A 14404-nucleotide genomic window follows, 5' to 3' on the forward strand; every position below is an offset into this window, starting at 1 on the left:
TATGGCCAATTTTACCCATTTATCCATTATCCATTTGTCCTGTAGGCATTTCTGTTTTTGATTCCTGCAATCTGTAGAGGAACTAGTGACCTTGTAAACCAACTTGTAGACAACTAGATTGTGATTTTTCATGGGCCTATACAAGGATTTCTCTGGGAAATGTACCTAGGAGTGGGATTTCAGAGTCAGAGGGCCTATGCATACTTAATTTCCCTAGACATTGTCAGATTACTTTCCATAATGGCTCTGCTAGTTTGTTTTGTTTTTTAAGTAAGATCTACAACCAACGTGGATCTTGAACTCACACTCTGAGACTGAGAGTTGCATGCTTTGCTGACTAATGCAGCCAGGCACCCCTGGCTCTGCTAGTTTTTACTTCCTTCAGTAATGCATGAAGAGTTCTACTTTCTCATCAAATTTCTAACTTTTGCCAAGCTGAGGATATTTTAGTATCCCATTATTTTACTTTGCATTTCTCTGATTTTCAGTGAGTTTGAATACCTCACGATATTGTTAGTGATTTGGATTTCAATTTCTGTGAATTCTGTTTATATTTTTTGTGAAATTTTTACAATTTTCCTTTTTGTTTTTAATTTTAGGAGTTTCTTCTACATTCTAGATATTAGTCTTTTGTTGGTTTAATGTTGAAAATACCTTCTCCCAACTTTTCTGTTAACTTTCTCAAGGGTGTTCTTCACTTGCTGAACTCCATTTGTTCTAATATTTGTCAATTTATTCTAGAATAAGAGCACAGAGAAAGAGCGTGAGTGAGGAAGAGGCTGAGATAGAAGGAGAGAGAGAAGAGAATCCCAAGTAAGCCCCATGATGCCAGTGTAGAGCCCAACGCAGGGCTCATGATATGTGAGATCATGACCTGAGCTGAAATCAAGAGTTGGATGCTTAACTGGCTGAGCTATCAAGGTGCCCCTAAAATATCTTATTTTTTTTTTTAATGTTTTATTTATTTCTAGGAGAGAGAGAGAGAGACAGCGTGAGCAGGGGAGGGTCAGAGAGAGAGGGAGTCACAGACTGAAACAGGTTCCAGGCTCTGAGCTGGCAGTCAGCACAGAGCCCGACACGGGGCTCGAACCCACGAACCGCGAGATCATGACCTAAGCGAAAGTCGGACCTTAACCAACTAAGCCACCCAGGCGCCCCTAAAATATCTTATTTTTAAGTAATCTTTATACTCAAGTGTGGTGCTCAAACTCAAAACCACAAGATTGAGAGTCTCACATACTACAAATTGAGCCATCCAGGTGCCCCTTAAAAGAGAATGCTTTTATTTTATTAAGAATTTTTTTGAGAATGCTTTTTAAAAATTATTTTTTAAGTTTATTTATTTTGATAGAGAGCATAGGAGTGTGAGCAGGGGAGGCACAGAGAGAGAGAGAGAGAGAGAGAGAGAGAGAGAGAGAATTCCAAGCAGGCTCTGCACTGCCAACACTGAGCCCTACAGTGAAAAAAGCCAGGTATTTTATGGTTCTTGGTGCAATTGTAAATGGGATTGATTCCTTGATTTCCCTTTCTGCTGCTTCATTATTGGTGTATAGAAATGCAACTGATTTCTGTGCATTGATTTTATATCCTGCAACTTTGCTGAATTCATGAATCAGTTTTAGCAGTTTTTTGGTGGAATCTTTTGGGTTTTCCATATAGAATATCATATCATCTGCGAAGAGTCAAAGTTTGACTTCTCCTTGCCAATTTGGATGCTTTTACTTCTTTGTGTTGTCTGATTGCTGAGGCTAAGACTTCCAGTACTATGTTGAATAACAGAGGTGATAATGGACATCCCTGTCGTGTTCCTGACCTTGAGGGGAAAACTCTCAGTTTTTCCCCATTGAGGATCATATTAGCAGTGAGTCTTTTGTATATGGCCTTTATGATCTTGAGGTATGATCCTTCTGTACTTTCTTTCTTAAGGGTTTCTATCAAGAAAGGATGCTGTATTTTGTCAAATGCTTTCTCTGGGTCTATTGAGAGGATCATGTGGTTCTTGTCCTTTCTTTTATTAATGTGATATATCACATTGATTTATTTGCAGATATTGAACCAGCCCTGCATCCGAGATATAAATCCCACTTGATCATGGTAGAATAATTCTTTTAAAGTATCGTTGGATCCAGTTGGCTAATATCTTGTTGAAAATTTTTGCATCCATGTTCATCAGGGAAAGTGGTCTATAGTTTTCCTTTTTAGTGGGATCTTTGTCTGGTTTTGGAATCAAGATAATGCTGGCCTCAGAGTATGAGTTTGGAAGTTTTCCTTCTATTTCTATTTTTTGGAACAACTTCAAAAGAATAGGAGTTAACTCTTCTTTAAATGTTTGGTAGAATTCCCCTGGAAAGCCATCCAGCCCTGGACTCTTGTTTTTTGGGAGGTTTTTGATTACTAATTCAATTTCTTTACTCATTATGGGTCTGTTAAAATTCTCTTTTTCTTCCTGTTTCAGTGTTGGTAGTTTATATGTTTCTAGGAATTTGTCCATTTCTTCCAGATTGCCCTATTTATTACCATATAATTGCTCACAATATTTTCTATTTATTGTTTGTATTTCTTCAGTGTTGGTTGTGATCTCTCCTCTTTCATTTTTGATTTTATTTATTTGGGTCCTTTCCTTTTTCTTTTTGTTCAAACTGACTAGGGGTTTATCAATTTTATTAATTCTTTCAAAGAACCAGCTCCTGGTTTCATTAATCTGTTGTACTGTTTTGTTTTATTTTGTTTTGTTGTGTTTTGTTGTGTTTTCTTCAATAGCATTGATTTCCATTCTAATCTTTATTATTTCCCATCTTCTTCTGGTTTTGAATTTTATTTGCTGTTCTTTTTCCAGCTCTTTAAGGTGTAAGGTTATTTTGTGTATCTGAGGCCTTTCTTCCTTCTTAAGGAAGGCCTATATAGCTATATACTTCCCTTTTATGACTGCCTTTGCTGCATCTCAGAGGTTTTGGGCTGTTGTGTTACCATTTTCATTGTCTTCCATGTACTTTAAATTTCCTCTTTAACTTTTTTTTTTTAACCCATTCATTCTTTAGTAGGATGTTCTTTAATCTCTAAGTATTCTTTATCTTTCCAAATTTTTTCTTGTGGTTGATTTCAAGTTTCATAGTGTTGTGGTCTGAAAATATGGATGGTATGATCTCGATCATTTTGAACCCATTGAGGACTGATTTGTGACTCATTCTGGAGAATGTACCATGTGCATTCGAGAAGAATGTGTATTCTGCTGCTTTAGGATGAAATGTTCAGCATATATCTGTTAAGTCCATCTGGTGCAGTATGTCATTCAAAGCCATTGTTTCCTTGTTGATTTTCTGTTTAGATGATCTGTCCATTGCTGTAAGTGGGATAGTTGAAGTCCCCTACTATTATGGTATTATTATCAATGAGTTTTTTTATGTTTGTGATTAATTGATTTATATATTTGGGTGCTTTTCACGTTGGGGCCATAAATGTTCACAATTGTTAGATCTTGATGGATAGACTTCTTAATTATGATATAATGTCCTTCTTCATCTCTTGTTATAGTCTTTATTTTAAAATCTAGATTGTCCAGGGATGCCTGGGTGGCTCAGTTGGTTAAGCATCCAACTTCAGCTCAGGTCACAATCTTGCAGTTCATGGGTTCGAGCCCCGCATCGGGCTCTTTGCTGACAGCTCAGAGACTAGAGCCTGCTTTGGATTCTGTATTTCCCTCTCTCTCTGCCCCTCGCCTGCTCTGTCTCTCTCTGTCTCTCTAAAATAAATAAACGTTAACAATAAAATAAAATAAAATCTAGATTGTCTGATATAAATATGGCTACTCTGGCTTTCTTTTGATGACCATTAGCATGATAGATGGTTCTCCATCCCCTTACTCTCAGTCTGAAGGTGTCTTTAGGTCTAAAATGGATCTCTTATAAACAGCATATAGATGGCTCTTGTTTTCTTATGCATTCTGTTACCCTATGTCTTTTGATTGGAGCATTTAGACCATTGACATTTAAAATGAGTACTAAAGGATATTAATTTATTGCCATTGTGTTGCCTGTGGACTTAGAGTTTTTGGTGGTGGTTTCTGAAGTTCTCAAAAGTCTTTGTTGCTTTTGGTCTTTTTTGTTTTGTTTTGTCTTTTGTCCTCTCAGAGAGTCCCGCTTAAAATTTCTTGCAGAGCCAGTTTAGTGGTCACAAACTCCTTTAGTTTTTGTCTGGGATACTCTTTATTTCTCCTTCTGTTTTGAATGACAGCCTTGATGGATAAAGAATTCTTGGCTGCATATTTTTCCAATGAACATGCTGAATATATCCTGCCACTCCTTTCTGGCCTGCAAAGTTTCTGTGAATAAATAGGTCTGCTATGAACCTGATCTGTCTTCTCTTATAGCTTAAGGAATTTTTTCCTCTCTCTGCTTTCATAATTCTTTCCTTGTCTGTGTATTTTGTGAATGTGACTATTATATGCCTTGTTGATGGTCGATTTTCATTGAATCTAATGGGGGTTCTCTGTGCTTCTTGGATTTTGATGAATGTATTTTTCCTCAGGTTAGGAAAGTTTTCTTCTATGATTTGCTCCCAAACTTTCTACCCCTTTTTCTCTCTCTTCATCTTATGAGATTCCTATGATTTGGATGTCATTCCTTTTCAGTGAGTCACTGAGTTCTCTAATTCTTATATCGTGCTCTTTTGCCTTAGCTTCCCTTATTTTTTCTGCTTCATTATTCTCCATAATTTTGTCATCTGTATCGCTGATTCGCTGCTCTACTTCATCCATCCTTGTAGCCATGGCATGAATTTGAGATTGCATCTCCGTTATAGTGTTTTTAATTTTGTACTGACTAGATTTTGCTTCTTTTATCTCTGCAGAAAGGGATTCTATGCTTTTTTCAACCCTGGCTAGTATTCTTATTATCGTGATTCCTAATTCTAGTTCAGACATCTTGCTTATATCTGTGTTGATTAAGTCCCTGGATGTTATTTCTTCCTATTCTTTCTTTTGAGGTGAATTAATTTGTTTTGTCACTTTGGAGGAAGAAAAAGAATTAATAAAATAAAAAATTAAAATTAAAAGATTAAAAACAACACAAAAAAATCAAATAAAGGAAGCTAGATCGTAGGTATGTTTGATATGCTAGATCCTAGATCCTTGAGAGAAGCTTGATTGAATAGAGAAAAAAAGGAAAGAAAAGAAAAAGAAAAAGAAAGTAAGAAATTATTTAAGCATTAAGAAAAGGTATACAATAAAACAGAATAAAATGAATTGGAGAAGGTAAAATAGAATAAAAAATAAATTGCCAATTGGATGCCTAGATGGCTCAGTCAGTTAAGCGTCCAACTTCAGCTCAGGTCATGATCTCACAGTTCATGAGTTTGAGCCCCGCTCTGTGTTGACAGCATGGAGCCTGGAGCCTGCTTCAGATTCTATGTCTCCCTCTCTCTCTCTGCCCTCCCCCTCACACTCTGTCTCTCTCTCAAAAGTAAATAAACATTAAAAATTTTTTAATAAAAATAAAAAAATAAATTGCAAAAAAATGTAGTAAAATTTTTAAAATTTATATAAAAATGGAAAAGAAAAATAAAGTTTTTTCTCTTTCTGTATCTAAGAATAAGAAAATGAAAAGACAAAACAAACAAAAAACCCCAAATAGATGGACCAGCGAACAGAATGAATTCCAAATGAAAGTATGTCCAGTTTCCCCTAGAAGTCAAACTATGAAGCACTTTACAGTCTGTACAGTGGACTTACGGTGGTCCTCTAGGGCTTGTTTGGTGCAGTTGGACTGGGCTTCGTGTAATGGCTCTGTTTTCCACTAGGTGGCGCTGCTTAGCTTATGGGGGTGGATCAGTGTGGCTCATGTGCTGTGTTTGTGTGCATGCACGGGAGAGTTGAAAATGGCTCATCCAGCTTCCCAGTCTCTAGCATCAGAACTCTGTATTCTACCCTACTGGCAATCAAGCACTGCTTCTTTGTTTCTGACTTCCATCCATTCCTCACTTCTACACTGTCCATGTCCAAGCCATCAGCCTGCCAGGCAGCACCTCCCTCCTGAATTTTATCTCATATGGGGCTGTGTTTCTCCAAACCCCTCACTTCTGAGGGTCCTGCTACTTGCACCTGCTCCAAACCTCTGGGTGAGCAATGGCCAGATGCCAGCTTGCCCTAGAATAAGGTCACTTGATGGGGTAGTGGCAGTGTTTCAGGGATTATGGTAAATCACAACACACGCTCTGCATCAGGTTTCACCCCTCCTAGCATTTTGTTCCAATACCAATCATGTTCTCCGGGGTCCACTGGGACCTTTGCCTGTGGGGAGGCTCCATAGCCTCTACCAAATGCCCTCCTAGCAGGGTAGCAGGGGAACTGCTTCTCCTCATGTGGCCCACAGGCCCATCGGACCTTATTGCTTGCTCATGGGGATTTGCCCTTCCCACCAGAGCACCACCAGTATTGGGCTGCAGAATTTCTGAAGCTGCTATACCCTGTTTATAGAATCCTAATGATATTGAAACCCTCTCCTTTCTCCCTTACTTGTTTAGGCACTTGTGGGTACTTCCCCTCTTTCTCTTTCTCTCCAGCTACTTTCAGGGGGATTGCTTTTCCTGTACTCTTCCCCCCCCCCCACTTCTCTGTCCTCTCTGCAAATACCACTCTTTACCCTCCACAGCTTCTCTCTCCCCCAGTTTACCTCTCCATGGCACATACCTGCCGAGTTCCGTGGCTCAGGTTAGGCAGATTGCTGTGTCAATCCTCAGATCAGTTTTCTAGGTGTGCAAAATGGTTTGATGCTGATCTAGTTGCATTTCAAGGATGAGAGAAGCAAAGAACTTCCATGCTGCTCTGCCATCTTGGCCCCCCTCCTCTGATTATATACTTTTTGAGAGTACTTTTAACATTATCTTTCCAGTGTGGCCTTTCTTAACCATCTTATTTAAAATAAACATACTTGGGGCGCCTGGGTGGCTCAGTTGGTTAGGTGTCTGACTTTGGCTCAGGTCACGACCTCACGGTTCGTGGGTTCAAGCCCCGCATCCGGCTCTGTGCTGACAGCTCAGAGCCTGGAGCCTGTTTTGGATTCTGTGTCTCCCTCTCTGCCCTTTCCCTACTCATGCTCTGTTTCTCTCTGTCTCAATAATAAAATAAAACTTTAAAAAATTTTTAACAAAGAAAGAAAGAAGAAGAAAAAATAAAATAAATATACTCTAGGGGCTCCTGAGGGCCTTGGTTAGTTAAGTGGCCAACTTTGGCTCAGGTCATGATCTCTCACAGTTTGTGAGTTCAAGCCCCACATCAGGCTCTCTGCTGTCAGTGTGGAGTTTGCTTCAGATCTTCTCTCTCCCTTTCTTTCTACCCCTCTGCCATGTCCTCTCTCTCTCTCTTTCTCTCTCTCAAAAATAAACTTCTAAAAAAATAAAATAAACATACTCTATACACACATACACACATCCTGATACCTCTTACCAAGTTCAGCTTTTTCTTTTTCCTTAGTAATTGTCACTTTCTAATATACTGTATAATTTATTTATTTATGAAATATATTATTTTTCATCTGTTTCCTGCCAATAGATATAAGTTTCATGAAGGCAGGATCTTTGTTTTGTTTCTTGATATGTCCTAAGCATGTAAAAGAATGTTTGGTACATAGTAGACAATAAATATTTGCTAAAATGAATGAATTTCTCCATTAAGTATGGAATTTGCTATAGGTGTTGGTATGTAGCTTTTATCAAATAGTGAATTTCCCTTTAACTCTTAGTAAATTATTTAGATAAAGCCTTTTTTGTTGTTAAACATTCCTTATGTTCCTGGTATTAGCTATTCTTGATCATGATTACTATTCATCATTGGCTTTGGAGATCTAATGTTGTATATAGGATTTTCAAGTATATACTAAAAAGTAAAGAAGGCTGCTTATCTGGTTGTGGCATCAAGGTTATTCTAGCCTCATAAAATAAATTGGCAGTTTTGCCTCTTTTTCTGGTTTCTGAAGCAACTTGTTTAACAGGGAATATCTGTTTCTTGAAAACTTGGCAGAATTTACTTGTAAAATTATCCAGGCTTGGAGCTTTAGGAGAAGAGAATGAAGGTAAATCTCTGATTATCTTTTTTTTTCATTTTTTAATGTTTTTATTTATTTTTGAGAGCGTGACAAAGCACAAGCAGGGGAGGGGCAGAGAGAGAGGGAGACACAGAATCTGAAGCAGGCTCCAGGCTCTCAGCTGTCACTACAGAGCCTGATGCAAGGCCTGAACTCCTGAACTGGGAGATCACAATCTGAGCTGAAGTCGGATACTTACCCAACTGAGCCACCCAGGTGCCCCTCTGATTGTCTTTTTAACGTTTAAAAATAGTTATTGGCCAGGGGCGCCTTGGTGGCTCAGTCATTTAAGCATTCAACTTTGACTCAGGTCATGATCCCATGGTTCGTGGGTTTGAGCCCTAGTCGGGCTCTGGGCTGACAGCTCAGAGCCTGGAGCCTGCTTGAGATTCTGTGTCTCCCTCTCTCTCTCTGCCTCTCCCTCACTCGTGCTCTGTCTCTCTCTTTCAAAAATAAACATTAAAAAATAAAATAAAATAGTTATTGGCCTATTCAGGTTTTCTGATACTTCCTGTGACAGTTTGGCACTTTTGTGTTTTTTAATAAAAGCTCATTCTTTGTCTAGGTTTTCAAACTTATGACCATATATTTGCTTAAAATATTTTATTTTTACTTTATTTATTTGTTTATTAAAAATGTTTGTTTATTTTTGAGAGAGCGCAAGCTGGGGAGGGGTAGAGAGAGGGGGACAGAGGAGCTCAAGTCTGGCTCCAAGCTGACAGCATGGGCCTGCTTGGGATTCTCTCTCCCTCCGTCTCTGCCCCTTCTCCACTCACATACTCTCTCTCAAAATAAATAAACATTAAAAGATAAATAAATAAGGGACGCCTGGGTGGCTCAGTCAGTTGAGCTTCTGATTTCGGCTCAGGTCTGATCTCATGGTTCGTGGGCTCAAGCTTCATATCAGGCTCGCTACCGTCAGCACAGAGCCTGCTTTGAGCCACCCAAGTGCCCCAATATTTTATTTTTAAATCTTTATGATATCTATATTACTTCCTCCGATTCTGTATTTTTGTTATATAGCTGTCTTTTTCTCAATTAGGCTTGCTAGAGATTTAGGAACCAACTCTTAGTTTTGTCAATCTTTTTTCCTCTGGTCTATTTTCATCAACTTCTTTTGTATTTCTTTCAGCCTTCTTTGTGTTTGCAATGATGTGCTTTCTCAAACGTCTTGAATGCTTAGCTTATTTGTTCTCTGTCTCTTATTTTTCTCTTATTTTTAAAATATAATTTATTGTCAAATTGGGTAACATACAGTGTGTGCAGTGTGCTCTAGGTTTTGGGGTAGAGGCCCATGATTCATCACTTACATGCAATACCCAGTGCTTATCCCAACAATTGCCCTCCTCAATGTTTTCTCTTCTTTTTTAATAAATTTCTTTGAAGCTTTAAGTCTCCTTTTAAGTGTTATATTCCTTAAATTTTAATATTTTTGTCTTTTATTGTTTTACTTTAATTTATAGTTTACTCTCTAACCCAAGGGCTATTTATTACCGTGTCTTTACTTTCTAAACATAATAGCATGTATATGCCATTGTGAGCATATACATGTTGAGCAACACAGGTTTGAACTGCACTTATGCAGATTTTTTTCAGTTGAGTACACTTTAGTACTATAAATGTATTTTCTCTTCCTTATGATTTTCTTAATAACATTTTCTTTTCTCTAGCTTGCTTTAGTGTCAAAATATAGTATATAATACATATGACATACAAAATATGTGCTAATCCACTGTTTATGTTTTTGGTAAAGCTTCTGGTCAACAGTAGGCTGTTAGTAAAGTTTTGGGGGAGTCAAAGGTTATACTAAGATCTTTGACTGTTCACGGGAGAGAGGTTGGTGTCCCTAATGCTCATATTGTTTGAGGGTCAACTATACTTTAACAGTTTTCCTTTTGTTATTGTTTAGGATTTTTTTTTTTTAATGAGCTCGAGCAATAATTCAAAGGATGTCTTCCTTTTCTTACATTTAAAGTTGTGTCATATTAAATTGAATCTAAGATACTATTGATTATAAAGTACAGCATTATTTTATGTTCTAAGAAAGAAAAATAAGAAATTGTAATTAAATCCTGACAGATAATTTCTTTTCACTTAGAATTTTTATGTTGTACTTACTGACAGAGTTCTTTTAAATGTATTTGGGGAGCACCTGGATGGCTCAGTTGATTAAGCGTCCAACTTCAGCTCAGGTCATGATCTCACAGTTTGTGAGTTCGATCCCTCCATCTGGCTCTGTGCTGACAGCTCAGAGGCTGAAGCCTGCTTCGGATTCTGGGTCTCCCTCTCTTGGTTGGCCCCTCCCCTAGTTGTGCTCTCTCTCTCAAAGATGAATAAATAAACATTAAAAATTTTTTTAAATTACATGTATTTGGGCATGTAAGTTTTTATCATATATCTTTCTCTGCAAACATAAAAAGGAATATAAGTATATGAAATAAAATGGTTCCACTTTTTCTAGATATTTTCCACTGTCACCTGGCCACAGTAATTGTAAATTGTTCCTGGTTGTAAAATGAATCCAGATTTCAAAGACGTTAAAATGTAAAAGATGCAGATCTTAGAATTAATGAAATAAGATATATTTTAATATCAAATGTTAAAAGGTATATATTTTTTGTGAACCAAGTGGAGTGAAGTATATGGGCATTATACCATGACTTCCTTAATTTATCTGAGAGGGTTTTTTTTTAAATTTTTTATTTTATTTTATTTAAAAAAAATTTTTTTAATGTTTTATTTATTTCTGAGAGAGAGACAGCATGAGCAGGGGAGAGTCAGAGAGAGAGGGAGACACACAATCTGAAACAGGCTACAGGTTCTGAGCTAGCTGCCAGCACAGAGCCCGATGTTCGTGGCTCGAACCCACGAACTGTGAGATCATGACCTGAGCTGAAGTCAGATGCTTAACCAACTGAGCCACCCAGGTGCCCCCTGAGAGGTATTTTTTTTAATGTTTATTTATTTATTTTTGAGAGAGAGAGAGAGAAAAGGAGACATAGAATCCAAAGCAGGCCCCAGTCTCTGAGCTGTTAGCATAGAGCCCAGTGCAGGGCTTGAACCCACAAACCATGAGATCATGACCTTAACTGAGGTCAGACGCTGAGCCACCCAGGCACCCCTCTGAGAGGTATTTAAATAAATCATTCTGACTTCGGGAAATTAAAACACATGTTATTTGTTTGCATATAAAGTCTCAAAGAAGGAAGTTAGTCTTTTCAATAGTAGATGCCAAGACTAATAATTACTGCATAAAAGTTGAATCAACAAATCATACCAATAAAAACACTCTGGTTTCTTTTCTTTTTTTTTTTTTTTAAGGCAAAAGCAACAACAATCAAAGAAGCTCTAGCCAGATGGGTGAGTATATGAATTTTTACCTCTTCTAGAGACCATGCAGGAGAGTTTTTTGATAGTTATTTAAATCTGATCATTCAATACAAGGAATCTTTGTGGTACTGGAGCTGTTTACCTATTTTGATGTGGTCATGGGTATATGAACCTACACAAATAAAATTGCATCCCCTTAATACACACATACAAACACACTTATACTTGTGTATAAGTAAATACTAGTAAAATTGGGAAAATCTGATTAAAATCAGTGGGTTATATGGTTATCAATATCCTAAATGTCTATCAGTGGATAAATGGATAAAAAAATGTGTATATATATATCTATATCTATACATATAGATATAAATATAGAATGGAATATTAGTCACAAAAAAGAAGGAAATCCTGCCATTTAAGACAACATGGATGGACCTTGAGTGCATTATGCTAAGTGACATAAGTCAGACATGTTGACCTTGAGTGCATTATGCTAAGTGACATAAGTCAGACAGAGAAAGACATACTCTATGATCTCACTCATATGTGGAATCTAAAAAAACTAAACTCACAGAAACAAAAAATAGAAAAGCTGACTGCTGGCGGGGGGAACTTGGGGAGATGTTGGTTAAAGGGTACAAACTTCTAGTTGTTAAGACAAGTTCTGGGCATCTAACGTACCGCATGGTGACTATTGTTAATAATATTGTATTATATACTTGAAAGTTGCTAAGAGAGTAGATCTTAAATGTTCTCAGCACTAAAAGAAAAAATTATGTGAGGTGATAGATGTGTTAGCTAACCTTACTATGTTAATCATTTTGCAATATATGCATGTATCAAATCATCACCTTAGACTTACACAATGTTACACGTCAATAAAGCTGGAAAACATCCTAAAGCATATACTAACATTAGAAAGGAAACTGCATTGTAAAAAACATGCATTAAATATAAACTATAAATATTTTGAATATAGCATTCTAATAAAGTTTTGGACAGTTGTAATTCAGCATTATAGATGTTTGAACAGTTGTAATTCAGCATTATAGATATAATTTCCACAGAGTATAGAGATGGCACCTCAATTTCTATGCCCTGTGTAACTTTTTTGTCAATGTTGTCAATAGTTTTTTTTATAATATTGCATCTTTTGCTTTTGTAGCTGGGCTTTGAATAAAAAGTCTTTCAGGAGACTTGGTGTCTAGGGAAAATAGGGTGGATAGAATAAAACAGATTTGAATTCTTGTTTTAGTGCTTATAAGCTTCTTTGTACTCTGCATTTAAAAACCACATTTCTGGGGGTGCCTGGGTGACTCAATTGGGTAAGCATCAACTCTTGCTTTCAGCTCAGGTCTTAATCTCACAGTTTATGAGTTTGAGCCCCACATTGGGCTCTGTGCTGACAAGCTCAGAGTCTGCATTGGACTCTGTTTCTTCTTATCTCACTGAACCTTCTTCACGCTTGCTCGTACTCTCTCTCTCTCTGTCTTTCTCAAAATAAATAAACATTTAAATAAATAAAATAAAAATTTGTTTCTGTTTGGTTAACGAAAAATCTGGGGTTTTGCTTGTTTGTTTGTTGTTATTTTAAGTAGGCTCTGTGCCCAGCATGGAGCCCAGTGCAGGGCTTGAACTCATGACCCCGAGATCAAGACCTGAGGTGATATCAGGAGTTGGACACCTAACCAACTGAGCCATCCAGGCACCCCAAATTTGTTGTGTTAAAGAAAAAAAGTACATAGGGAATAGGCTTGTAATTGGATTAGATTTTCTTTGAATCAGATTTTAGGACTTTATTTACTTATGATAAGTGGCTGCTTTTTTGGTTTGGGTAGGTTCTATTTCTAGATCATATTGTGACCATAAATCTTTGACTTTAAGATTATTTGAAGACATTAAGCCTACTCCTTCACTGATTAACCTAACATTTATTGAGGGCCTACTTATGGCTCAAAAGTAAGTGCCAAGTGGATGTGTATTTGATCTTTTATTCAACTGATTGTATATTTTCTACTATTGATATCTTATGATTTGATTTTAAAAATAAGCCTCTGTGTGTCTTGTATTGCACTATGTTATAGAAAACATAGGCAAGCAAAGGAAATGGTCCCTGCACCTTAGGAGCTTCCTGTTTTGTTGGAGAGAACTGACTTTAAGTATTGAGGTACTTAGAAAATATTATTAAGCAGCATATATTGATAATTAAATTTTAAATTGTGTACATAGTACTGAAATTAAACTCTGTGGTAGAATTTATTTTAAAGTTTTTGTTTTTTTTTTTAAGTTTATTTAGGGGTGCCTGGGTGACTCAGATTCATTATCTCATGGTTTATGAGTTCAAGTCCTACACTGGGCTCTCTGCTGTCAGCACAGAGCCCGTATCAGATCCTCTGTCTCCCTCTCTCTTTGCCCCTCCCCCACTTGCTCTCTGTCTCTCTCAAAATAAATAAACTTTTTAAAAACTAAAAAAAAATTTTTAAATTTTATTTATTTTGAGAGAGAGAGTACATGTCCGCTTGTGAGTTGGGGAGGGGCAGAGAGAGAGGAGAGAGAATCCCAAGCAGGCTCCGATCTTGTCAGCACAGAGCCCAACTCCAGACTAGAACCTTATGAACTGGGAGATCACGACCTGAGCTGAAATCCAGAGTTGGTCACTCAACCTTACAAGCCATGCGGGCACTCCTCTAAGTTAGAATTTAGTAGTAAATAATTATAGAGCAAGTAGCTTTGACCTCAGCTGTGTTGTAAAGATGGTGTCTTCTAAAATTCTTAGTATTTTGGGGTTCTATGTCAGACTGAACCGTATATAGTAAAAGCAAGAAGAGATGCCAAATAGTTGATCTTCCAGATCTAAATCTGATATTTAAGAAAAGGGTGATTAGGGACAAGGAATTCTTCCCTAAGAATGGTGTTTGTTGTGTTTTGTTTTTGTTCATTGATAGATTCTTACAGGACTTTAAATATTACATAAATATAAGTTATTTTCTTTCCTC

The 14404-nt window shown here is 37.1% G+C and overlaps 1 protein-coding gene across 1 annotated transcript in view; it reads left to right on the top strand.

The window, feature by feature from the left end:
* DNAL1 (dynein axonemal light chain 1) overlaps positions 1-14404 on the top strand; it is a 52173-nt gene that overhangs the window by 2905 nt on the left and 34864 nt on the right. The window contains exon 2 of the mRNA XM_039232322.1: positions 11397-11435. Within this exon, the coding sequence (XP_039088253.1) occupies positions 11397-11435 (39 nt within the window). The remainder of the gene's footprint in view (positions 1-11396; positions 11436-14404) is intronic.

Source organism: Hyaena hyaena, unplaced genomic scaffold (assembly GCF_003009895.1).
Source record: "Hyaena hyaena isolate Hyena2069 unplaced genomic scaffold, ASM300989v1 scaffold_65, whole genome shotgun sequence".
NCBI lineage: Eukaryota > Metazoa > Chordata > Mammalia > Carnivora > Hyaenidae > Hyaena > Hyaena hyaena.